The sequence below is a fragment of the Panthera pardus genome, unplaced genomic scaffold, assembly GCF_024362965.1.
Source record: "Panthera pardus isolate Hobbes unplaced genomic scaffold, ASM2436296v1 HiC_scaffold_3, whole genome shotgun sequence".
In the NCBI taxonomy this organism is placed as follows: domain Eukaryota; kingdom Metazoa; phylum Chordata; class Mammalia; order Carnivora; family Felidae; genus Panthera; species Panthera pardus.
The window spans coordinates 56,771,206-56,799,043 of record NW_026526876.1 but is presented as its reverse complement, the minus strand read 5'-3'; the positions used below and the strand labels follow the sequence as shown (position 1 = coordinate 56,799,043).

Genomic DNA, 27,838 nt, shown 5'->3' with positions numbered 1-27,838 from the left:
AGTTACTCAGCGCCATTGTACTTTAGTCTGTTCCCTCAGGAAGGGGGCATCTATTTGCACTAATTTACTAGCAAGGATGCGGTGAGCCAAGAAGTGAAGTTTAGGGCTTCTCTCAGGATTAGATGAAGAGGGACAGAATTGTTTTTAGAACTCCTGTCCTGTGCATCAACCCCATGAGGTCAGTCCTCTTGCCTGGAGTCCTACTGTCAGTGCCCCTTTGCCAGCTCACGATTATGAAACACTCACCCTTCCTTTGGCTTTTCTTCCCTTCCAGGAGCTTCAAGATAATGTGTGCCTCTTTGTAGTGGGAGGTTTCCCCTCAGTCTCCTCTTGGTGTGCTCATCACCCTCATCCTTGAGGTCTGTGGTCACTGTGGTTTTAATTTAAAACCAGTCAGTATTTCCTTTCTTTCTCCAACTTCAAGCCCTTTTATAACTGTTCTGGCACTTACTAGAAGAAAGACCTCATTCATAGAAAGTCACCTTCTTTTTCCACTGGCTCATGTATATCCATCTTACTGTCCCAGCAAAATGATACACTCCTAGAGGGGAGGGAACTGTTTGGACCCCAGACGGCCAGGCACAATACTGGACATGGAGAGGCTCTGTCAGAAGTAGTTATTAATAAAAGCTACCATTTATGGAACATCTATCATCTACCAGAGTCATTCTACACATTGTCTTTTGTCCTTCTCCTACTGTAGGTAATACACAGCAAAACTCTTTGGCTGCATTTTGCTATAAATGGTTTTAAAAATAAATGACAGACTCTCTCCTTTTCAAGTTGTGAGTCTGCATATTTAATACATTTTAAAAACTTTTTAATTAAAATTTTTAAAGTGTATTTATTTTGAGAGAGTGACAGAGGAGGGGGAGGGGTAGAGAGAGAGGGAGAGAGAGAATCCCAAGCAGCCTCTGCACTGTCAGCACAGAGCCCTATGCAGGGCTCAAACCCACGAACTGTGAGATCATGACCTGAGTTGAAACCAAGAGTCGGACACTTAACTGACTGAGCTGCCCAGGTGCCCTTCATATTTAATACATTTAAAAATGATTTTTCAATAAAAGTGCTATGGATACTGAGGCTCAAAGAGGCTCAGTAACTTGTCCATGGTTATACAGACTCCAAGCAGCAAAACCAGCCTGCCTGTCTGAGTCCAAAAGCCCTGCACATCCCACTGTGCTGGGCTGGTTTGAAATGAGGAAGGTACAAGCAGTGAGAAAAGCAAACTAAACTGTGTGGGTTTTCCTTCTTTTTTCGACTCCCCTTAAGTAAGTCACCTTCATGAAGTCTGGACCTTTCTGTTAAGCACTAAAATGAGGGTCACAGAGGCTTTGTTCTCCTGCTACTCGTCCCTATTGAGCAAGTTACAGGAAAGGAGACTTCAGATCTATGTATAAACTTTTAATTGAGCATTGCTGTCTGAATGTAGGGCACTTTCAATCAGCCAGCCAATCAGTATTTACCGTGAGCCAGGCTTGTGAACACTGCGGTGAGCAAGACAAAGCCCCTGCCCTTGGGGAGCTGACAGTGAGTATTGACTTTGGGGAAAACAGACAAATACATATAAATAAATAGGATAATTTCAGAAAGTGGTAAGTGCGGTGAGGAAAATAGACCCCAGTCACAGTAGAGAGGGATGGGTGTGGAAAAGGTAGAGGCAGTCAGGGGGTGGGGTGGGGGGAAGCTGGCTACCTAAGTGAGGTGCTCAGCCATGACCTGAGTCATGAGAAGCCAGCCATGCAAAGACCTGCGGGAAGAGCTTTAGGAAGAGGGAACAGCAAAGAGGCGGGAGTGAACTTGGTGTGTTGGAGGGACAAAGGAAGAAGAGAGCAGTTAGCAGGAGCAGAGCAAACAAGAAGGAAAGGGAGGAAGTTGAGACTGCGGAGGTAGGCATAGGCCATAAGACTCCTGTCACTGAACATTCCAAGTAAAACTCCAAGGATTTCTTAACTGTTTTGGACAAGTTTGGATGAGTTAACGTTTATGGTCCCCGGCCAGGTGAGATGCAGGGAGGCTAAGCTGTAAGTCAAACACATGCTGGTAGTTCCCACCATATGCCTACCCTGCCTCAGCTCCCTGTTCTGCTGAACTGCAGCTGATTTTAAAAAATAAAATAAAAATGGAGCACATGGGTGGCTCAATTGGTTAAGCATCTGACTCTTGATTTCGGTTCAGGTCATGATCTTGCACTTTGTGAGACTGAGCCCGTGTTGGGCTCTGCGTTGACAGTGCAGAACGTGTTTGAGATTCTCTCTCTGCCCTGCCCCTGCTCACATTGTTTCTCTCTCTGTCTCTCAAAACAAACAAACAAACAAACAAACAAACAAACAAAAAAATAACTTTGAAAAAACAAAAATACCGTCATGGGGCAGCCTGAGAAATGGTTCCAGAGAGTGCTCCGTCACATCAAGAGGAGTTATGGAACTAGAGGTTTTCTTTTTCTTTTTTCTTGGAACTAGAGTTGTTCTAGAGGAGTAAGCAAAGTGAAAAAGAGCAGTTAGTATTCAAACTGCACTGAGAGAGAGGAGCACAGATGGGCTCACCACCTCCACAGTCCTGTTCCCAAATAACTGCAGCTGGTAGGAATTGAACATTTGCTCCCTCCCTTTCTTCTTTTCCCTTTGTGGTAATGCGGAGAAGGCTAGGAGTTTGAAAAGGGAAACAAAAACAACTCTGGCTGGTTTATTCCTAGTTTTCAATCAAATTGTATCACAGGCCACAGGGAGGAAGAGTCAGCGTCAAGAGCAGCAACAATGGTTCAGACAAGTTGTCCTAAACATGGGAATGCTCATCTGGAATTACTTAGAGAAGTCCCACTTGACCGAGGCCTACGGCTGGAGTCAGCAGCAATGCTCACACACACCATGTGACTGAAGGAATTAGAGCACAAGGGCCCTGGCTCTGCCAGCAGCAAATTAAAATTAAGCTGCTCTTTAAGGACAAGCTGGATCAAGCAGATGGGTCCTCAACCACATCCTGAAGGCATGTCTCATTATCAGGTCTTGGCTTCTTGGAAGTGTAGGGTCAGCATGACTCTACATGTCTCCAGAGTCATCCTGGCTGGCAAAGACTTTCCAGAGGTCAGAGTATCAGTTAAAGAGTTCCCAGTCACACCTTCCTATTTCTGTGCTCAGTGGTCACCCAAACATTAGCAAGTTCCTCCAATTCAGGTCTCTGGTTAAACCTTTGGCTCATTTCCCTTTATCTCCAGCAGAGAAGACATATGCAATGCTGTTTGTTCCACCCCACTTGATCCTGATTTTATTTGGGAAATCGCTTTTATTAAATATGTTGTTATGAAGATTATTCTTTTATATATTGCAGATTTGGTTTATAATTTGTTTAGGACTTTTGCATCTATGCTTATGGGTGTGATTCACATGTAATTTTTTCTCTTACTATCCTTGACAGAGTTATGCCAATCTCATAAAATGATGCTTTATGCCATAAAATACTTCTTTACGTCTTTCCTTTTGGGCTAATCAAGATTCCCCAGAGAAGATTTCCAATCTCCTGGGCACTAGAGTTCTAGGAGTCCAAGATGACAGAGAACATTCAGAATGTAACTACTCACTTAATCCCCTTATGGTACTTTCATCCTCAGTTATGTTTCTGACTTCCAGACCATAAACCGTTTTTCTCTCTTGAGAATAAATCTTGAATGGTCCGAGAGAGCAAGGGAGGGACAGTCACCAGCTGCCCAAAGTAGGGAGGGGATCTAACAGACACACCCAACCTTCAGTAACCCTTCTTTCACTCCCAATTCCCTTAATGGTCATCTGGAACTACCATATTGGGGAATTACACAATGTAAATTGGTTTGCTTAGCACTGGCTGTCTCCACCATTGGCTCAGGATTCAACTTTTTCAGCTCTGCTAAATTGTTCAGTGCCTCTGTGGGCTTTCCAGCTTATTGTTTCTCCTCTTCTGTTGCTCCCAAGTTGTGGATTTAGGTCTTCTAAACAAATCCCTCTACTGTCACATTTAACAAAGTTAAGTGTATCTTCTAGTTTTTAAATATCTGCAGTATCTATCATGGTATCTTCCTTTTGATTTCTTGTGTATGTGTTTTAATTAGTCTTGCCAAGATCTGTTAATTTGTTTTTTTTTTTTTTTTGTTAAGACTTAACTTACAGCTTTGTTGATCCTATCTTTAATTTCTGCACATTTTTTTAATGTTTACTTTTTGAGACAGCACAAGTTGGGGAGGGATACAGAGAGGGGGGACAGAGGACCTGAAGTGGGCTCTGTAATGACAGCAGCAAGCCCGAAGTGGGGCTCAAACCCACAAACCGTGAGATGACCTGAGCTGAAGTCGGACGCTCAAGCGACTGAGCAACCCAGGTTCCCCAATTTCTGCACACACATTTTATTTCCTTCTATTTTTAGATTTTGCAGTTCTAATTTCTTGACATAGATGCTTAGCTCAATTCTCAGTCTTTCTTCCATTCTAATAAAATTTTAATACTATAAAATTTAAGTACTATTTTAGCTGTATCTGTCATTTTGATATGCAGTATTTATCATTGTTTAGGTTAAATTTCCTTTATGATTTCTTATTGGACCTAGGAGCTAATTTCTAAACATATAGGAACCTTCTAGTTATCTCTTTAGTTTCTAACTTAACTGCTTGGAAATTTGGTGAGGTTGACTCTACTTTCCAGCGTATAGTTAATTTTTGAAAAAGTTCCATGTGTGCTCAAAAAGAATGGACAGTTATTCGATGCAGTGTTCTAAATAGATGTCCATTACACCAACCTTACTAAATGCTTAAACCTTTCACTTGAGTTTTTGGTTACTTGACCTATCAACAATTAAAATCTTCCATTATAATACTGGCTTATTTTTCCATATAGGTATGTTTTTGCTTTATATTTTTTGAGATTAGGTACATACTAATTTATAATTTAGAATCTTCATATTTTTCCAGAGAATCAAGTAAACATATAATTATGTAGTGACTCTATCTCTAGTAATGCTTTTTGTTTTAAAGCCTACTTCCAGGGCCATTGTGTTGTACAACTCCAGGGAGGCTGTGAATAACATACTCTGGAATCAGTCTGGTTACTCAGAGTAGCCCTAATTTGGTAATTATTAGTATAGCCACACCAGATTTATTCTGGTTAGTATCTGCCTGATATATCTTTCCTATCCTTTCTTACATCCCAGGGTTGCTGAGGTCTCTTATAATCAGCTTATGGCTGAATTTTTTTTTTAAAACTCCAGTTTGACAGTGTCTTTTTTCTGGGACATTTAACACATTTATATATAATTATTGACACATTTAGATTTATCTCTATCTTATTTTGGACACTTTGTCCTGCATTTTTTTTCTCTCACCATGTTGTCTCTTTATGGATTGATTATATTCTTGCTTAGAAACTATATCCTGCTTATTTTTTAGTAGTAATGTAGAAATATAGATATATTAAATAGGTATATAAGATATATAAATTTAGAGGGGCACCTGGGTGGCTCAGTCGGTTAAGCGTCCGACTTCGGCTCTGGTCATGATCTTGTGGTTGATGAGTTCGAGCCCCGCGTCAGGCTCTGACAGCTCGGAGCCTGGAGCCTGCTTCGGATTCTGTGTCTCCCTCTCTCTCTGCCCCTCCCCCGCTCATGCTTTGTCTGTCTCAAAAATAAATATAAACATTAAAAAGATATATAAATTTAGATAAACATTTTATACATCTAGATACAAATATTTTTATATGTTTTATATAACTAAAAATAGATATACAAATCTAGAAATCTAGGATGTTATTAACATATCAAAGTCTAAAGTTAATCAATATACTTCTACTTGAATGATATAAAGAGTATGTTTAGTCCAATCACCTCCCTAATTACAATTATCTGCTTTCATGTATTTTAGTTTTGTCTTTCTCTGAACCCTATTAGACTTACCTACACATACTTTTTGTTTAGATGATCCACATATTTATCATATTTCAGATCTTTCATACTGGAACACTTTCCTTCTCCTTGGGCAAGTTTTTGACTGAAAATGTATTTTATTTCATCTTTGGAAGACAGTTTCATGGAGTATAGAATTCTAGGCTCACAGTTAACTTCTCATAGCACCTTGAAGAAATATTTCTCTTTCTTCTTGCTTATATAGTTGCTGATGAGAAGTTAGTTGTCAATCTAATTGTCTTTTCTTTGGAGGGAGGTAATCGGTGTTCCTGGATGCTTTTAAGATCTGTTCTAGGGTTTTGCCATGATGTGTCTAGAAATGGATTTATTTATCTTGCTTGGAACAGGAATACTAGAATATTATAAACACTTTGATTAAAACTTGAGCCTTTATCTAATGTTATCTTGGAAAGTACTGTGACAGACAATATCCCCTGCTAGGACCGAGAAGATTCTTAGAAAGTCAGAAAGGTAGGGGGCTCAGGCACTGATGGAAATGTTGATTAGGATGCTACACTTTTTGCTTTCAGTGAAAGGGATGTCCAGTCTCAGTGAAATACATAGTCTTCAGCCAATTCCGAGGCTGGACCTAGCAGAAGCCAGTGAGGATCAGCGTAGACTGGGAAGGATCATCTATCCCATACAGAAGCTGAAGCAGGGAAGCCCTGAACTATCTTGCTGTTTTCTATTTTGAAGAACATGAGTCACCTGGCTGCTTTCCTTTGTTGCTAAAGAAACTCTTAGATCAAATAAGCCACTTACTCTCATTTAGCAAAGTGTTTTATTCAAAAGCTTCTCAGCACCATCTAGTTGTCAGAAAGAATGGTATCACTTTTTCCTGCCCACCCAACTCCCAATTCCAGAGGCAGAAGGTAAGCCATTTGGCCAAGCTCCCCTTAATGATTAGAACTCAGATCATGATATAGTTTTGGCTGTTTTCACACTCCTCTTTTTCTCTAAGCCTCTACTTAACCCTGACTTGAGTAGAGCTGTGCCCCCCCCCACAGTTCCAAACAACAGGAAGGAATCATGTCAGATCTGATCAACCTCCCATTCCTGGGCTATTAGAGGCATATAAAATTACCTTGAAAAAACCTGAATTCAGTGACTGCCATCTAGGAGGGACAGTGATACTGTCAGGCAGCATGCAGTTTGAAAGCTCAAATCTTAGGACAACCCTCCCCCAACTCTACTCTAGAAACACGGAGCATCAGGTCCATTTTCTCTCCATATTCTACAATTGCTCATCCTCTCCTGTCTTATTAAAACAGACACTAAACCAAACCTTTTTGACAGACTTAAGACACACAATTACATCTGATTAAAATGCTAAGAGATCCTGAGCTGTTGGAGGTGAGGAGAGTACATAGTGTGACCTGATCTTTCCCTTTAAGAATATTTTGTTTCATCATAAAGCACACTTCTCCAAGAGGTTCCTGGAAGAGCAATCCAAGTATCTGACTGTGTCCTGTGGGAACCCGTGTAACTTTGGCTTCAGTCCCTGGGTCTGTCCTTTGTAGCCGCTTCAGGTCCCATGGGAGGAGAAAAGAGCTGCAGGCAGCATCACTTGGCCAAAGCCCCCATGGGGTCCCACGCTGGCAGGACAATGGGTTCCTGCTCTAACACAGCTAGCACCTCTTCAGGGACATGCTTCCTGTCCACAACCACTTCGTAGACATATTCAGAGAACCATTCATCTGTCATGCACAGGTAACCTGGAGAAAAGAACAAAAGCCTCATGAATCCAGAGGGCAAGGGGAAGAGAGCAGAAGCCCCACAGGCACTATAAAGAAGTTTGCTACAAAACTAATATTTGCACATGTTTTTCAGCTTTCTCATCTATAACCTCACTTAATCTAAGTCTTATTAACTATTCTGTGAAGCAGACAGGCCAGGCAAGGCTTTAGTTTTATCAGTTAGAAAACTGGGGCTCAGAGTAACTAAGTGACATGTCCCAGTCACACAGGTGAGGTTCAGACCTGGGCCTTAAACCTAAGACTGTTACCAGATCCCATGCTGTTCCATTGCCCAGGCTGCCAGGGCTAAAGAGAGCATGACCCTGAAAGATAGGTGGAAATGCTTCTTGTTCATACAGCCACACCATGGGGATTAATCTCCATCTAGGGTCAGAAGGGCAAGCACACAGGGTCCATTCTTACCTACCTTCTCACCATCACTGGCTGTTCTCCTACCTTTCTCGCTACTGTAAATTCCTACAACTAGCTAAGCTGGAGAGCTGAGAGGAGACCCAAGGGGGCCATGTCGTCATTCCCAGGAGCCCCTTTTAGCAGATGATACTGTATAGGTCAAATGATAACAGTCTTTGTTGGCCTCCTGGGAAATCTGATGTGAGATCAGGTAGAACTGGAAGACTGAGACAGCATCCTGACCTCTCTTCCTCAGGAAGGCCCAAGCGTTTCTGGACCTCCAGTGGGCGGACTGGAGACCGGCACAGCTGTACCGGCACCCAGGCTGGGAGCTCAGCTGAGAGAAAACATGGCGTTATCAGCTATCCAGCCATCTTAGAAATCTGCCCTTTCCCATTGGGAAGATTAACCCATATCTTGGGCTCCACTAGAATGAAACAAATTCCCCTTCAGGAACGTATTCCAACAAACTTAAACAGCAGGAAAACTGCTTCACTTGAGTCACTGATAATATAAAGAGCAAAATTAAAGCGAGAGACTACAGTGTGTGTATTTGAAACAAGAATTGGCCAAGGAGAGAGCAGAGAGCACAGAACTGTGAATATACACAGGGGTCCTGCTCCTCCCATGCAAGGACTCACAGGAACTAGCGATCATCTTCGTCATCATCACTATCGTCACCATCGCCCATCTTCCCACGGCACCTGTTCTATACCAGACACTTGAGCCATTTTTTTCTCAAAGTGTTTGTGCAAATCTATATGCTGTATCCTTTCTCACTACAAAGAACCAAGAGAAGGAAAGCAGATGTAGGTATTTCTCTCAAGGCGGTCCTCTGGTGTGGCAGTTATCAAACTTCTCAGCCCTGGACCCAAACTGTATGTATTCTCTTAAAATTACTGAGGATCGTGAAAAGTTGTTTATGTGGGTAATACTTACTGATACCTACCGTATTTGAAATTAAAACCTTAAGTTAAAAATACTAATTCATAAGAATCAAAAAACATGAATGTAAATAACATATTTTTAGGAAAAAATAATTATATTCTCCAAAACAAACTAAACTTCAGTTAGAAAAGTGGTTTTGTTTTACAATTTAATGTCTGGCTTCATGGAAGACAGACGAATTCTTGTATCTGCTTCTGTCTGCAATCTGTTGTTCTGGCTGAAGTAGAGGAAGTAAAATCTGGCCTTATACAGATAGGCTGCTGGAGAAGGGAAGACCCTGCAACCTCCCTCAAAGGGAGGTTGACAACTTTGACAACTGCTGCTCTAAATGCCAGACTGATTTAAGTAATTAAAATGCAACATGAAGGTAAGCTAAATGGTGCAACAGAGGACATTATCTGACATAAAACCACAACTATTTTGGTGAGGTCACCCTGTGCCCAATTCTCCTCTTCACCTCTGACAGAAGCCAAAGACAGCTCGCTCTGATGTGGCACAGGGTATCTGATCTCGTAAGAAAACACCCCAGAGAAGTGCCCAAGGGCTCCTTCCAAGTCACGTGAGGGAACACATCTTTGTCCGCGGATGCAAGCCTCCTGATCCGGCTCTCTTCTTCTCGGCAGGGGAGACAGGAGAGGGGAACACAGACAAACGCTGTAGCCTGTGCTGTTTCTGGTTTCTGTCTTAATTATATTCTCCAAAGGCCCTGCTTTGCTTGCGTCAGCCAGTCAAGGACCTGGCCCTTACTGTCACCTGCACCACTGCCAGTAAGTTCTATCAACGGACAGATAGTTCTTTTTTTTATTTTTTTTTTATTTTTTTATTTTTTTATTTTTTAATATATGAAATTTACTGTCAAATTGGTTTCCATACAACACCCAGTGCTCATCCCAAAAGGTGCTCTCCTCAATACCCATCACCCACCCTGCCCTCCCTCCCACCCCCCATCAACCCTCAGTTTGTTCTCAGTTTTTAACAGTCTCTTATGCTTTGGCTCTCTCCCACTCTAACCTCTTTTTTTTTTTTTTTTTCCTTCCCCTCCCCCATGGGTTTCTGTTATGTTTCTCAGGATCCACATAAGAGTGAAACCATATGGTATCTGTCTTTCTCTGTATGGCTTATTTCACTTAGCATCACACTCTCCAGTACTGATGCATAGGGGCACCTGTACCCCAATGTTTATAGCGGCACTCTCAACAATAGCCAAATTATGGAAAGAGCCTAAATGTCCATCAACTGATGAATGGATAAAGAAATTGTGGTTTATATACACAATGGAATACTACGTGGCAATGAGAAAAAATGAAATATGGCCTTTCGGACAGATAGTTCTATCAACTGACATCAACTCTCAACTTGGTCAGCTGAAGGGCCAGTACTTGCTGCATACTAAGTAACTGCTTCCTGAGAAATTCATTATCTGCCCTCTCCAAAAGGAATTTTCAGTGGGCATGGAGACCAGACTACTGAATACCACACCATTTGAGACACCAGTCATCCTCCTGCCCCCACATAATGCAGGCTAAATCAATCCCTAGCATAGCTCTGGACAGTGAGGCAGGTGAAGGACAGGGGCAGATTCATGTAATAAAGTTCTGTGTCCTTATGACAATACTATCATCACACAATCAAATGAGTCTTCAAAGAATGCACAGAGAAAATGGACAATAAGTACATCTACACTATCTTGTTCCAAAAGCAGATCAGATTAAGTCCTCACAAATTAAAACTCCTATCAATTGCAATCCACCCTTAGGACCTGCCTGATTAGTCTCTCTCTTCAGGATATGAGTTCTCTGGGGGCCTACAAAAACCTCACAGTCTAGGTGGCCTCCAAGTAATTGCACCCTGAGTAGATAATGAACTTGGGGCTGCTCTAACTGTTGTATACTGTGTGTCTTGGGAGTTTGAGATTAGGATCAGTATGTCTGAAACCCAAGTGAGTGCTGTGTAAGGAAGCAACAAAGTACCCATTCAGGCAGGTTTAAAGTGGCCATTTTGACTTGAACAAAGTTGCAGCTTCTAGCCCTTAAGCACTTCGGTAACTAGAACAGGCGTTCCCCAGGGAAAACGGAACAGAAAAATCTGCAACAAGGATCCCAAGGTTATATTTTGGGAAACAGGTAAATAGATAAAGTCAGCTTTAGGAACGAAGGTGAAATTAAATTTTGCTTAAACTTTAAAGTGGTTGTTTATATGCACTGAGAAAGAAATAAGTTAGTCCCTCAAAAAAACTGGCAATGTTTCTGTATTTGTTAAGAAAAAGGGTAGTGTTGGTCTGTAAAGAGAAAAACCGTGTCTGTTGATACAGCTCTAGACGGATTAGGCCAGATTCACTCAGAAACAGAAAAGGTGTGAATAGGTTAGTTTAAGGGAAAGAAGATCTTTACCTGAGAAAACAGTTTTCTGAAATTCTACCAGAAATCTAACATTTAACCTCTCAGACTTAAGGGGATAAATACACCATCATTCATGATTAGGTCAATTTTCTATCTTGTGCTGTCTTTGGTCTACGAGGTACTTCACCTCACTAACAAATGATTTGTGGTTAACATGGGGTGGGTTTTTTAGGGCTATTTTTGAAAAGAATGTGACAAAATCAAGTTTCTGTTCTGCTCTGATGGATGTGTCTGGCAGCATGGACCTAAGGAGGCTGGACTGTCAAGGCCTCATTAAATCACTGCCAATCTTTCACCTGATGGTGATAATGCAAGGTTGAAGAAAGCCTCCGAGAAAGGAAAGCAAAACCTCACTGGCATTGTTCTATTTCCAACTTCCTAATAAATAGTGAGAAACAGCTTCATGGAACATAGCCAGTCATTTAAAATGAAGTTGCAAAGGCTATGTAGCAACATGGGAAATATTTAAGTGATAAAAGTAAAGTATATTAAAAATGATATACCCTATATAATTACAACCATGTTACAAATCCAGATACACAGGTGAAAAAAACTTACAAAAAATAACAAAATAATTTTATACAACAGGGTAGGTGATTTTCCTATCAAAATTTCTGAATTATTATATTGGTTTTTGACTTCAAATACTAAAGATTACCCAAATAATTAACGCATATTAGAACAGATTTTGGAAGCATGGGAGGAGGAGGAACAACACAAGGAGGAAGAGGAAGAGGTGGATGAGGAGAAGAAGAGAATAAATTTAAAAACAGCCTACAATCCCACCACCTTGGGATAAGCCCTGTCCACATTTCACATATAGCCTTTGATAGTTACTGCGGGTAGACTCTATACATTTAATAAAATGAGACATCATACACACTCTTTTATTACAAAGTACCACACAAGCTGTTTTCCAATGCATCTCTTTCCATATTGATTAATAAAAAATACATCTATCTACACCATAGTTTTTAAGCGCTGAATTTGTATGAGTAAACCAATTATGATCAATCCCCTACTGTTGAAGTCTGGATTGTGTTTTCATGCTTAGAAACAACATTGCTATAAATATTTTTGCAACTAAATCTTTGTACGCATCCTTAATTATTTAATTTTCTTATGTGTGTTTGCTTGCTATTTACAGTTTTCTTTTGTAAAGTGCCTGTCTGGCACCTCTGCCTATTTCACCTGGTGTGTTTGCCTTTTTCGTAGTGATCAGTAATAGCACACTATATATTTATATATTATAATGGTGGCATACATTTTTTCCTATCATATAATTTTCACTCTAATTTAGTCTAGGATGCTTTCTAGTCAACTAAAACTTTATTTTCATGAAATCAAATTTATTAATCTTTTCCTTTATGATTTCTAACTTTGGTGCTATGCTTAATAAACATTTTTCTACTATTATAATAAAAAATAAGAGAAAAAAAGAACGATGAATGGTAAGAAAACATTATAAGCATAGTCTAAATGAAAACCCACCACTCGCTTAAGGCCTTGGCACAGTCTAGTCTCCAATTAGGAACATATACAATTTCAACAGATAATTACATGGTGATAATCTGTCAACCACTTTTGTTGGGTACCCACTGCATAAAGCCGTCGTAATACCTTACATTTCTATTGAGTGTGTTGCAAATGTGCAAAATGACACAATCCCTTGAAATGGAATTTGGCAATATCTAGACAAATTTCAAATGCATTCACCGCCTTCACTAATGCCATTTCTGGGACTTTATCCCACAGACACACAATACTTGCATGAACATAGTATGTATTTATGCACGATAACTAATACTTTTTTAGCACTTACTATATGCCAAGCACTGCTCTAAGCATTGTGCATATACTAACTCACTGCAATACTGTTTGTAATAGCAAAAAAACTGGAAGTACCCCAAGTTCCACTAGTAAGGGAACTGATTGAATAAACTATGGTACATTCAGACAATGGAAAATAATGAAGCTGTCTCGATATGGAAACATACTGATATGAAATGCCTCCAAGACATGCTGTTTAGAGGAGTGAGAGCAAGAGGCAGAGCAGGGTAATACGGCGTGTTACCTCTGCTGCACTAAACCACACTGCAAACATACAACGAAACTAACAGAAATGGTAACCTGAAAGAAGGGAAGGGGAAGGGAGTGGAGAGTGACAGAAATGGAAAAAAAGCCTTCTCTTTATATGCTTTCTGGTAATTTGATTTTGGAACAATGTGATTTTATCATTTGTCAAAAGAATTACACTTTCAAAAGCAAAACGAAACAAAGGCATATGCATAAATCTGTAGGAAGCTTCACTTCACAATGCAGTTTCACATCCACTGCCCTTGTTTTGATTTTAATCCTAAAACAATGCTACAAGGCAGGAAGGGTTGGTATGAATTGTCTAAAGTCCTGTAGCCAGTAAGTAAAGCCCGCATTCAAACCTCCGTCTTCAAATTCAGTCTTTTCCATGAGGTTCAGCTTCCTTCTAGAGAGTGCTCAGAGGCCAGGTAGTTATGGCTTAGGCAATAAATAACAGCACGTAATCTAGTTCAGGCAACTGAACTTCACCTGCTCACACATTCCACATCAGCAGTCATGTGCCCAGTTTTTGTGAGGTTTGCTTATAAGGTATTTTGTATCTTTAAATCAGAGATGCCATGTGTTCCCAGGGCATGCATTGAGAAGACAGAGAACAGGTTGGGGTGGATGTTTCAAAAACAAAAGAGAGAGAGAGAGAGAAAGAAAGGGAACCGCAAGTGCCATTTATGAGACAAACATTGGACACTGATATGAGAAGAGGCTTCTTTTCCCTCCAGAGTTAACACAAAGGTTTGGCTATACGGTGAGTTTGGCTATTCAATTTCCTGAACCTTTCACTGATAAGAGAAAGGATACTCTTATAGCTTGGTATTACCTGTGGCTTTTTTTTTTTTTTTCCTTTCCAGAAACAAAAGCTAGAGAGCTTACAGAGTGAAAAATATGGTAGGGAAAGAGGGCTGTTTTGGCTTGTGGGTTGTGTTTCTTTAAACCATCAAATCACAACCAAATTTAGTTATAGCAGAAGCACAGGCTACTAAAGAAGTGTCCTCTGCTAAGGAGTCCAGAAGAAGCCTGTCTACCTCAGGGCTGAGGAGAAATGGCAACGTACCAACCAGTCTGATTTCTCCTTTTCCTGGACCCGTGAGCACGACCCAGGCGAGCCTGAGAACACACACAATTCTGCCAGATCTTGAACGATGGACAGGAGAGGCAAGTACAGATTTAGGTATCATCCAAGGGTCTATTTTCTCACTGAAACTCAATGACTTCTCTCTGACCCCAAAACTATCATGACTCCTGTTTCAGGCAAAGCTTGCTTTTCAATCTCGAAAGCTCACACTATTTCTTGGCCTCATTCCTCAGATGTGCTGAAGCACGCTCCACATGCCAAGACCCCTCCTCAGCTATCCTTTCTCTGGCTGGCCTCCCACTTCCTTCCCAAAAAAAGTCGCAACCCTAACACCTTTCTTCAGACTCCACTCACCCTTGAAGACTCACTAAGGAGCCTTCACAGCTCAGTCACTCACCAGCCACCTTACAGTTTACCCCTAGAGTATGCTGCACTTCATCCCTATAATTAAAAACTACATGTGCGGCAAGATTTACAACCTCAATCGTCCCAGCTTCAATCCTCCTGCCCTCTCACTGCACCTAGCATTTGAAGGGATTAGTCCTGCTGCTGATGTGGCAGAACAGCATCCCCATCCCTCGTAGAGTTTCCAAAACCTGCCTAAAGGCCTTTTCCCTGGACGCATCTTCTGACTGCTCTGCCGCAGCACGATTTACCACCACGTTCTCCCGGATGCCATCTAGTCCCTTGACTCCTTGCTAACCCCTCACCCACCTCAGCTTCAGTGTCTTCCTCCTGTCTCCCCTTTGTGGGGGCCCTCCCCAGTTCCCATTTCTCCGTCATCTGCCCCTCTTGGAGAAATCATCTCCTTTTCCTTTTCTGGGTCTACTTATCCTATATCTTACAGTCTGAGGAGCACACCATGAGTGCCGCTTCTGTCACATCATGGCCCTCTTCAAATCCCCTTCCTGCATCCCTGATGAAGAAGTATAAATTCCTTGGTGGGCCAGACATTCACTCCACCGTGGTCTGAGCACGGTTCCCTGCACCCCATCAATAAATGTGAGGTGATGCTCCTGCTAATGGTTTTTTTCCACAGCACTAGGTTTATTCACCTCCACTGCTTTCTCTCACGAAACTAAGCCCACAAAATGAGTTACTCATCTGGTAAACTGGTGATGTAGCACGATGGTTGCACTACAGTCCTGAATTCTTAAGAGGTCTGAAACTGGAAGCGAGGGCAGGTTAAACAGCTCTCCTCTAGAAGAGAAAGTTTAAGGGGCCTTCTTCTTGTTCTGCCTTCATTTGTCCATAGGTAATAGTAGCGACAGTCACAATGACAGCTAATATTCCGAACACTTCTTATATGCCTGGTACAGTTGTCGCGACAACCCGAGGCAGGTATGGTTATTACCCCTACTTTATAGATGAGAAGCATAAGGCTTAGGTAGGATAAATACCATGACCAAGGTTATACCGCCAATAGGTGGGACTGCCAGGACCTGGGCGGTCTGGCTCTGGGTTCTGTGCTTCACCTTTATCGTTCTGAAACTAATGCAAATACACCTTGGAGACGATCAGGTGAAAACAGTAGAAAGCAAACACATGGCACAAAACTCTACGATGAATATGAGGATATTTGTCCCTGAAACTTATGCCTGGTTACAGGTCAAGAGGAGCCCAAACTGTCCCATAGTTTGTCCCCTCTCACAAATGGTAGCCCTTCTTAGTCATACACTTTGATAAGGAAGCAGCGGTCGATCCGAGATCACAAGCTTCCTTTGTTTCACTCACTCACATGTACTATTTTTTAGCCCAAGTCATGCAGCCTCTTTGGTTAATAAAGATAGAGGATGAGAAGTCCCTTTGAAAGAACTCTGATACTTGGTAACAGCAGCACTTTTCCCAAGCTAGAAGAGACATGAAAACATTGCAGTGCAATAACAAATTTGTATCTTGCCCCCTTCCAGAAAGTCAGAAGCCTCTGTTTTTAGCTCATATAATTTTCTCGTTTCAGTATATTCAGCTCAATATTATCTATAATTTACATTACTTGTGCCAGAAATACAAAACTGAATTTCAAATAGGTCTGCAAATAACAGGTTATCTTTTATAGGTAATAAACATTTTTAGGAAGCTGCCTCTGTCAAACTAAGAAATCTGAGTCCGAATTCTATCTCTGACACAGTGCAATCCAAGTAAATCAAAACCTCTCAACAAGTTTCAGTTTTTTCACATAAAACATGGGCATAATCACCCATACTCCTATCCTGAGTTACTCTACCTTGATACCAGGAGGAAAAATAAATACAAACGCATCAGCAAATTTTGAATTCTTATGAAGCAAGATGCTATGAGCTATATATACTGAGTACCTCTGACAGAAGTACAGAATACCCATTAAACTCTTCAGAGTTATGTAATAGCATACAGTTTGAAAAATGCTTTCATACATTATTTCATTTGATGGGTATATACAAACTGTAGGACATCATAAGGAAATAGAAATTACATGTTACTGATAGAGGAATGTGAAACCGTAAGGACTTAAATTACTTTCCAGGATCTACAATCAAGAAAGTAGTCACTGTCTCTCCTGGTTCCACAATATGATATTAGATGAAGGATATGAGGACTTTTTTTTGCCTAGCTTTGGACATACTGTCTCCAAAATCATATGGGATAGTTTGGCTGGTGAGGCTGGTTTTCCAGAAGTAGGAGAAGTCCAGATATAATCTGAATCAGCCACATAAATTTCTTTCTAGAGTAATCTCTAATATGCCGAAGTCTCTTTAATTGAAATCACCAAGAGACTCTTTTTTAGGAGAAAGTCTGAAAATTCCATTAAAATGAAATCAGGAACAGAGAGGCTACTTGTAAGAAAAGATGAAGAATATAGGTTAAAAACAAATTCAAATGTTCATGTATCTGAAAGGCACAACAGGAATTTGAAAAATGAAAAACTAAAAAAAAAAAAAAAAAAAAAAAAAAAAGAGGTTAGAGTGGGAGAGAGCCAAAGCATAAGAGACTGTTAAAAACTGAGAACAAACTGAGGGTTGATGGGGGGTGGGAGGGAGGGGAGGGTGGGTGATGGGTATTGAGGAGGGCACCTTTTGGGATGAGCACTGGGTGTTGTATGGAAACCAATCTGACAATAAATTTCATATATTAAAAAAAAAGAAAAACTAATCTTGGTTCAAAATGAAAACTAGGAGAGACAAAATTAAAAAAAAAAATTTTTTTTAACGTTTATTTATTATTGAGAGACAAAGAGAGACAGAGCATGACCATGGGAGGGGCAGAGAGAGGGGGAGAACCAGAATCCAAAGCAGGCTCCAGGCTCCGAGCTGTCACCACAGAGCCCAATGAGGGGCTCAAGCCCACAAACTGATATTATGACCTGAGCCAAAGTCAGACGCTTAACCGACTGAGCCACCCAGGCGCCTGAGGAGAGACAAAATTTTTAAAAGAAATATTTTCTTTCAGTGACCACTGCAGGATGAAAATAATATTCTCCCTACCCTCACTTAAAGACTGTGTTATTTAGTATATTGAGAAACTAAATAAGAACCATGTTATGACAACTCCATGTTCAGAGCTCTGCTGTATCAGATTTTAAAACTAGAATACCATTTCATGACTAAGTGAACGCATTGGAGAAGTAAAGTTCCATAATAAGACTGGCTCATTAGGAGGAACATCCAAGAATTCAATTTATTGATGATCAGAAACACCTTGTTATATGCATGACAGAATGCCAATAATTATTGAAGCTGGGTGATGGGCACGTGGAAGTTCCTTAGTACTATTCTGTTTACTTTATATGTGCTTAAAAGTATCCATGATAAAAAAATAAGAAAAAGAAACAAACACACACATTATAAAGCAGCATGGACAAAATAATTCTGGGAAATTTGGGATATTTACATAGTTTTTTACTTGCTCAACTCACAACGTGCTAAATTTGAACATAAAACTTCACAAGATACCCCACCCTGCTCCCTTATTATTCACATTCCCAGCCATAAATGGTGCTCTAGGAGCCCAGTTTCCTGACATCAGCCATTTACACGATGTCTCCAATCCTTTATGGTTTTATATGTTCCCTCAACCACTAGTTTCCAATCACCAAAGATCATGAATTGTTCTGTTGTTCTGTTATTCCATGAGTGGAATAGAAGCTACAAGAACAGAGAAACTGAGAGGAAGTAGAGTTCAGTGGTTAAGAAAACTGGCTCTAGTGTCAGACTTTCTGGGTATAATTCTGGTTCTATCACTTATTATCTAGATGACCTGCAGCTTATTTTGGCTTGAAGAGTGTCCTCTTTTCAAGTGATTTTCTGACTAAGAGAAACACCAAAGGTTATTTCCTCTATTTTAAATTCTTAAATACTTTACAAACCATTTTACTCTAATAAGTCTACCAACTTCTCCAAATGGTAGGCAGTGTAACAAGTCCCAAGGTCTGTTCCCTTATCCAGTTGTGAAATTCATTTCTTTTTCTTTTTTTTAAGATTTTAATTTTTTTAAGTAAACGCTACACTCAACGTGGGGCTTGAACTCACAACCTTAAGATCAAGAGTCACATGTCCTACCGACTGAGCCAGCTAGGCACGCCCCCGCCTTTTCTGATACGATCCATAAACGTACAAAACACACAGCTAAGTATTTTAAGAAGCAGGTGCAAAAAGAAAGCCTTGTTGGTAATACAACATGTTAGATATGCATCCAATTTTCAGTCCAGCTGACTAAGAATACTGGAATTCACCAACATGAAGTAACCCAATGGGCCCAGTAAGACAAGAATGAATTTCTCTTTTTATATCTCTTGTGGTCAGAAAGTACTTTTGTTCACTTGGGGAAACAGGACCGATGGGGAAGACCAAAGCCAGGACTGAGGAGAGGGCAAGGGCAGCATGCCTAAGTATCTCTGCTCTGTTTACATCTGGCTTGTATTATCAACACTGCTTTTTCAGAAACCATCAGTCTTAACAGGCAGAAATCCCAAAGAGAATAGTAACAAACTGTTAACAATGTTATCTACAGAAACAAAATCCCAGCATTGCTGTTTAAGGCTGTCATGTCTCCAGAGGGAGCACAAACAGAGCTTCTGCTTCACACATGCCAGCCAATGCCCACCAGGATGCCAGATAGGAGGGCCTCACTGGGGTAAACACATATTGCCAGCATAACAACATACTATACACACTCTCCTAAGGTCAGGCCAAGTATGCTAATGAAGTTAGATTTATGTTTTCTTTCCTTCCTTCCTGTTAAGTAAAAAAGAACATCACTAAGAAACACATGAAAATAATTTATTTATTTTGGCTTTGAATGAACTATTCCTTATTCCCCACTCCTCAATTTCTTAGCTTTTAGTTCTCCACTGAAATGCTTTGCTCTGCATAATCTCAGGCATTTTAGTTATTCAAGAACAACAACAAAAAAGTTAGTTTAATCTTAACTAGATAGCTGAAGATTTCACCAAGGATTACAGGCAGATCACAAGGATCAAGACCTCAGTTCTCTCAACATAATGGAATAAGTTAGCAAAAATAAAACTTTTGAGTAAGTAAAGAGGTATAGTTGAATGGGAAAAAAAATAATAGTGGCCCAGAATCCTCGTTAAGAGTATTTAGGTCCAAAGTAATAAAGGCAATAACTCACACTACACAGAAGAAAGCACTTGTCTGACTTTATGTGTTTATTCTCTCTTAAATGGATACTACCATGTAGTGTAAACCCTGAGAGGTTTGTTGTTGTTGTTGTTGTTGTTGTTGTTGTTGTTTTGTAATGCAAGTGCCTGACTTAGGCTTTGATTGCAATGGCATCCACTGCCAAGATGTTTATCTCAAATAAACACATTGTCAGCCACGTGACTAGAGAAAGAGCCAGGCCACCTCCCCCAACTGAGGCTCCTTTGTTTTAGAAATCCTAGTTGATTTCAATAACTGACCATTTAGGCCACTTGCTTCTTCTCTTCCCACGCTTTAAGTTCCTGCTCTTATGTTTTAAATTCACCAATAAACAGTGAGCCTGCAAAACCCTAGTTTCCCATCCTCAATTCTATTTAAAGCAGAACCTCAGGCATGTGCATGCTCTCTGTCTACCTGTGACCTCAATGTCTGGCCCCACGTGAACTGTGTAATTTCCAGGTTCTGTAAGCAATAAACTTTTACTTTTTCAAAGTTTCCTGATGGTTACCACTTAAGGGTATCCTGTAATCATAGTAAAAACCACAAGGGCGGTCAAGCCACGACACCGGCTATGGACAGGCTGAGACCAACAAAAAACACTACTATCAATAAATTGAGTGACTGTGACAGATGGAAAAATATCACAGAAGCAAGCCAACAGGTCCAGGCTCATCTAAACAAACTGTAACTTGAGTCCACTTCCTAGACACTAACCATTATGGACACAAGCCCAATTACAAGGGACCAAATTAGACCAAAAATGAAACAGAAGCTACAGAGGTCCATCTGGAGCAGTATCTTATGTTGTAAAATGTTACAAATATCAAATCCTTCCAAATTAAGACAAGCTATTCCTCTGCATCCATTTCTTAACTACTACCAATTTGCAGATGTAACTGAATTATGAGTGTCCGTTACTTTCTGCTAGGTTTGTTCAGGTTTCTACTCCTCTCCATCTGATCCCTATGTGTGTTTGTCTTAAAACAAAATTCATCATATAAGGAATCACCAATTTTAAAATATGCTGCACTTGGGGGGGTACCCAGGTGGCTCAGTCGGTTAAGCGTCTAATTTTTGATTTTGGCTCAGGTCATGATCTTGCGGTTCATGGGTTTGAGCTCCGCATTGGGCTCTGCGCTCACGCTGATGGTATGGAGACTGCTTGGGATTCTGTCTCCCTCTCTCTCTGCCCCTCCTCTAATATGCATGCTCTCTCTCTCTCTCAAAAATAAACACTGAAATATATTATACTTTAATTCACACCAGTTAATTTAATTAATAAGTGCCCACAATCACAGAATAACAGCAGGGAGATATGCAACTATCTGATGATGAACTGCACTAACAGCCCTGGTATTTGTTTACATATAAACACCGAGCTGCTGAGTTTCACAGCAGATCCTGGGGATGGTTAGTCAAAATCTACCAATGATCCTATCACGGGGAGATGAAAAGACTTGGAAAGACAAATTAAATGGCTTCCAGGTTTTGGCTGTCATGTATGGGCCCATGCTGCTGAATCACAGCACACTCAAGTTTAAAACTCAGGTTAACAGACTCTTCTAAGACAGTAGTTTGAAAATATAAATGACTGACGCCCCATCTGCTCACTTCCAAACCTCCACACCCTTTCTTCTCCATCTTTTACCTTTGGAAATCCTACGGCTCTGAAAAACATAGCTGGGAAATCACTATCTAAACATACAGGGAGGCAACAGGCAAAGAGCTGCTGAGATCTCTATTTTCTTTTTCAATAAGGATGTTTCTGGCTGATTCCTGATTGGTGGGATGTATGCTGAAGTTTGATTCTAAGTGTTTGGGTATCTACTGGATTTCCTACCTACTTCTTCTCAGTCTCCTAACTGGTCTAGTAAGCTGTGGTTATGATGTTTTTCCTAACCAGAATCCACTGACTAATGTTAAGAATATGGGCTGTGGGGGGGGCGCCTGGGTGGCTCAGTCGGTTAGACATCCGACTTCAGCCCAGGTCACGATCTTGCGGTCTGTGAGTTTGAGCCCCGCGTCGGGCTCTGGGCTGACGGCTCAGAGCCTGGAGCCTGCTTCTGATTCTGTGTCTCCCTCTCTCTCTGCCCCTCCCCTGTTCATGCTCTGTCTCTCTCTGTCTCAAAAATAAATAAACGTTAAAAAAAAATTTTTTTTTTAAAAAGAATATGGGCTGTGGGAAAGAGTGGCTACAAAATGCCACCAGCACACACGTACAATACTTTATGGTGGTTGCCACTTTGGGTTTGAAACCCTAAATATTAAAGCATAAAAACACCTTAGAAGGCTTTGATTTACTATGAAAAACTGTCTTGAAATATATGGTCTCAAAAATTTGCAAGGATATACCCTAAACTGTTAGTCAATGGTGATCTCTGGCTGATATCACTATTAGAAATTTTTATTTTCTTCATTTTGCTTATATATCTATTTATTTTTCTCCAACTCATATTACCTATTACCTGTTAGCTTTTAGCCTAATTACTATAATGTCCTTATGACTTCTGCCTGGGTTTTGATTTGTCAGAATAGAGCAGTTCTAAACGGTAACCAGAGAGCTCCTCTGCTCTTTGGACTTCTAAGGACTCTCCAATAAATGCCTAAAGTTTCTTGCCAATCCTATTCTCCCACTCAGAAGGCTTTAACTTTCTAGAGAGCGCAGTAGGTGAAAATACACCAAATAGCATTTGGTCATTGGTCAAGTGATTCTGGTACAAGATCTAGAAGGGTCAGCATGGTTTAGAATGAATGCTAGCACATATTGGTGTCAGAGATAAAGTGTGGTTCTGGCACACCATGCTGGTCACAGGGATCGTGGGGGCACACCAGATCCTTAGATTTTCCATAGAATAATCTAGCTAATAGACTAATTACTGAAAAATACTCCACACTAGTGCAGCTTTTTACTCATATGTCTTAGGAGGCAGAGTAGCACCGACTCCAGTCAACCCCGAGTTAGTATTATCAGATTAAGCTCACCTTTGTGGCCATGATCTTCACCCCATGAATTCTCCACTCTCCATTTCACAAATGTACCATCCTGATCATCCTGCAAAAAAGTGGATAACAGTGTATGGTCTGAAACTAGATCCCTCCTGCTGAGGTGTCACATAATTTTAGCTCTTCTTCAGCCACTTAGAAGAAACAGCCTTCTCTATACAGCCATGATCTACATGACCAGGGCCAAATATTCTCTACTATAACTAAAGGGATACTCTAATAGAAATGGGGTTTAACTCTCGAGGTAAAAATGCAAGAAATCTAATAAATACTATTTTCTCCATTACACTGTAGTCTATACTAAAAATAAGCATAATAAAATGCTCCTTGGCTGAAAATACAAAATATTAAATTACTAAAAGTGGTGAATACCATCTGAAGACGGGGACCCTTGCTTTTAATCAATTAGCATTCTTTGTAAAGGCTTCCCACTATATTGATTATAGAAATGATTCTAAGACCTAGTCAGAGTTTTAAAAAGAAAACAAATATATTTTCATCATACAGCCTAATTTTCTCCTTAGGGGAACCAAGTAATGATACTCTCCAAATGTGCACTTTTACTGATTCAGTTACACAAGTACTGAATTTAATACAATACAGATTGAATGGCAAAGCAAAAGGACTATTTTCATAAAACAAAATCCAGATGGTTCTACCGTTCTCCCTCCTCTATCTTCATTAATAAAATAAACTCAATTATAATCTTCTTAAAGGAACAATGACACTTACCATGATAACCTTCATTTATAACCTTTACTATAGTGACACAGAAAGGGACAAGAGGAAGGCTCCATTTGGGAAAAGACTTTATTCTTTTATGTTTACCCAGGGCATTTGCTGATGTCAAAACAACTTAAATCTTTGTAGCATGAGAAGAAGAGTTGGCTACTGCATTATCTCCTAATGATTTCATCTGTCAACTCCCACTTGCATATAACTGCATGAGTCTCAGCTACATGGGATTTGACTCTACTCTTGGCAGTTTTCTTAGATCTCAGTAATTTTCAGTCTCAGAAATAGCCAAAAATCAAATCAACAAGTTTCAAACACCCTTATCTGTACTACCCCTGCATCGCAGCCCTAGGTACCTTCAAAACCACATAATTAAACTCTACATTCTGGGGCTCGCCTATTAGATGTGTGTTCTGGTTTTCTACCCCCCTCACTGTAGAATATATTTATTTTCCTTTTAAATATCTGTATTAGATCTGTTAGAATCTGTATTACCTAGGGTCATTTATTACAATGAGTCTGCAAATGTCTCCTCTCCTTTCCTTTGCCAATGAATTCCTGCATGGCCTACATACAGCTGTTCTCTATGTCATCTACAAATATAGAATAATACCTGGACCTCCCTCATAGGGATTCCAAGAAATCAGCAACAAGAAAGATATCCCAGAGTGTAGCTACTAGCGCTTATTTTTGTATAACCGTTCAAATGCAGTGCAAACTAGTTTTGGCAGTCAAACCCCAAATTGGAAGGAAGAGAGAAATCTCAATATAAAATTCCAGTTATGATAATATAAATTCTGCTTTATACTATTAGCACATAAAGTGGCTCCATTTCCCTGAGGAAAAAATGACATCTTAATAAACCATACCAATCAAAGAATGGAAGTTCCACAGAAAATGACATAGTATGTATGATTTTTATTTCTGAGTAAGTATGTATGATTCTTAGTTCTGAAAAACAGGAATATCACACAGATGGAAACTGATAAAAAGCTGAACCTCTCCTGGAAATTACAGGCTTTTCATTTATTTTTGTCCTTTAATAATCCTCTAAAAAATTTAAAAATTTAATTTAAGGAGCTTCACGAAATCCACCTTTATTTATAAATCCACTAAATTTTACAATATAGCAGTCCAAACATACAAATATGAACTCAATATTTTATTCTAAGTATTTTAGTATTTTATTTAATTTTGTATTTCATTCTATTTTTTATAGTATTTTATGAAAAGTTCCTTCTAATGTTTTGCTTCTAATGTCAAGGTAGTTATTCTGTGACTTTCCAGTGATTTGGCTACAAAAAGAACATTTCTGCTATGATGGTAAAGAATTAAAGTAGTTTGAAGCCTTTTTTTCCTTTGATCACTAGCACAGGAGTAAAATATACACTTTACAGCCTAGAAATGGGTGAGCTTATTTGTGAAAGATAAAATTTCAGTTACTGTTTCCAACACTGTGTCCTAGAAATAGTGACACTACTTTTCACAGTATTTCATAGGAAATTCTAAATACTTTATATTTACATTTTCCTGAATAGCTGTGCATAAATCCAATAATGGGCACAAAATCCTCAAATTACTGTTCCTGAAATTTTACTGCAGAAGAATCTGAATGACAAATGAAAAGAAGGTAAGTCTAAAAACATAAGTCATCAAGATATGAACATAATTTAATTCCTTATAAATAGAAGTTATTTTATTTATAAGTTAATTCCTTATAAATAGAAGTTATCTTCTCCCCCAGGTTCTCTTGCTGATTTCTCTTCACACCAAGAACTTCCAAAGTCACAAAAAAGCTGTTCCTTCCCTACTCTCTTTGACCCAAATTCTGCTCCTCATGGAAAGTTCCTATTTTTATTACCTCTGAGCAGGCAGCCAAACCCCAAGTGACGCGAGTACAATGTTTTACTTGGAAGTTAACTTTTAACAGAAATCACATGAATGAAGCTCTCTTGGATAACAGTCTACAGGAGAATGTAGGTCCATCTGTGCAAACACTGCAGTAGGCATGCTGAGGGTCATACCTTCTCTGAGACAGCAGTGAAGGTCATGGCGTGGGTCATAAGTGACTCACCAAAAGTCAACCTCTCAGCTTTATTCATGTTCTTCAAGGAGACACCAAACACTAACTCATGATCATAGCTGTAAAAAGAATGGTAGTACAGAATAAAGACAGTACAATCAAGGGGGAAAACCGGCTTTGGGATTTAAAGGAATACAGAAGAAACTGAAGGGGCTCAACAGTTCCAAATAAATATGGGCTGTAGCATTTCAGAGAATACACATGCAGAATTTAGTCTCTCGATGGGATTCCATTCTCTATGTGTCACAAGAGTACTGAGAAAAATATGAAGTAAACATATTACTTCAATATGGTGATATTAAAATATGAAGTAATTAAACATATTACTTCAATATGTTGATATAAACATTCCCCATATCAAAAAGCTGACAAGATGAGTTTGTAATGGTCATTTTGGCAAGAAAAACTGTAAAAAAGCCTTTTTTTTTTTTAAGTGTTTGTTTATATTTGAGAGAGTGCGAGCAGGGGAGGGGCAGAGAGAGAGGGAGTCAGAGGATCCGAAGTGGGCTCAGCGCTGACAGCAGAGAGCCAGATGCGGGACTCAAACCCACAAACCAGGAGATCATGAACCTGAGCATAAGTCAGATGCTCAACCAATTGAGCCACCCAGGAGCCCCGCCCCACCAAGAAGAAACAAAAAAACAAACTTTTGAAGTAACTTAAAAAAATAAAAAAGATCTCTTCTGAGCTGAATTCATTTAGATCACTGTTGATGGTGAAATTTAAATAAACAATGTCAAAAATATTCAAGAATATTGTCAAAGTTAAAAAAAAACATGAATTCTCTCTTTTAGCAGATTTCTTTCCTCTGTTGTTAACTGTCAGCTAATTTCTCAACTTTTTATAAGTAACAATAAGAAAGCATAAAGGGGTGTATTTTATAATAGTCAAGGAATTTTGTATGATTTAGTTAGCAAATGAATCTTCACTGTCATAAACAACCAGGAAAATGCTTTAAAGCATACATGGAAATTAGTCCTACTTGTCATAAAGACAAAATACATAAGGCATCAAAGAGAAGTAGTTAAGGATGAAATAGCGAATAAGAAATCTAAAAAAAACCTTTCATTACATCTTAAATGCACTGAGCAGACTTAAAGAGCAAGTATTTTTAAAAATGCTTTTCTCATATAGGATGGCTTTTCAGGAACATGCAATAATTTCAACTTAGTATGAAGTATGATCTTGACTTCCCAGGTTACAGCATGTATGTACGTGGAGGTTCTGCTATGAGTCCTCAAACTCTACAAGATGGAAAGAGAGAGATCCACCCTTGACCCTTAATCTTTGGGTGAACCTCAGCTGAGTCATTTCATACCAAGAGTACACTCCAATAGTAACAACCCACAAAGGATTTTTTATTTTAAATTTCTTGTACTCACACATTCATGTCACTGAGGCCCAGCTTGCCACTGAAGTGTTTTCCAACATCGCAGCCAAACCACACAGCCTAGAAATGGAGGAAAGAGGAAAAAAAGAAAGTCAACATAAATCCTATTTTCCTAATACACCAAACAAGTGGAGGTTTTAACCCCAATGTGGAAGACACAGAAACAACACCAACCTCTCCATCTTTGATGGAGGCTGCAACCATCTTCTTCAAGAAGTCAATGGGCTGGTTGTTATATAGAGTTTTTCTCCCGCCAACCATATTGCTTAAGTAGTCCACTGTGTAAACTCTGTTGTACTTGTGCTGGGGCCGAGGGTCATTCACTAAACAAATCTATTGAGATCAATACCACGTTGATTAGAAAACCAGGAATGTGAAACAAGACACACACACCTCTCCTCTAAGTTCATAT

The 27,838-nt window shown here is 39.7% G+C and overlaps 2 protein-coding genes across 3 annotated transcripts in view; both read right to left on the bottom strand.

The window, feature by feature from the left end:
- Window positions 1–5,392, bottom strand: part of SLC6A4 (solute carrier family 6 member 4) — a 47,185-nt gene extending 41,793 nt beyond the window's left edge. The window contains exons 1-2 of one of the 2 annotated variants that reach the window (XM_019429678.2): window positions 2,363–5,392; window positions 247–370 (exon numbers count right to left, since the gene is read on the bottom strand). The gene's annotated coding sequence lies outside the window, so the exon portion shown is untranslated. The remainder of the gene's footprint in view (window positions 1–246; window positions 371–2,362) is intronic. The other variant, XM_019429677.2, reaches the window with a different exon arrangement.
- Window positions 5,393–6,681: 1,289 nt separating this feature from the next.
- BLMH (bleomycin hydrolase) overlaps window positions 6,682–27,838 on the bottom strand; it is a 46,781-nt gene continuing 25,624 nt past the window's right edge. Inside the window, exons 8-12 of the mRNA XM_019429676.2 lie at window positions 27,601–27,759; window positions 27,419–27,486; window positions 25,978–26,095; window positions 23,198–23,267; window positions 6,682–7,634 (exon numbers count right to left, since the gene is read on the bottom strand). Coding sequence (XP_019285221.1) covers window positions 7,483–7,634; window positions 23,198–23,267; window positions 25,978–26,095; window positions 27,419–27,486; window positions 27,601–27,759 — 567 coding nt within the window. The 3' untranslated portion in view covers window positions 6,682–7,482. The remainder of the gene's footprint in view (window positions 7,635–23,197; window positions 23,268–25,977; window positions 26,096–27,418; window positions 27,487–27,600; window positions 27,760–27,838) is intronic.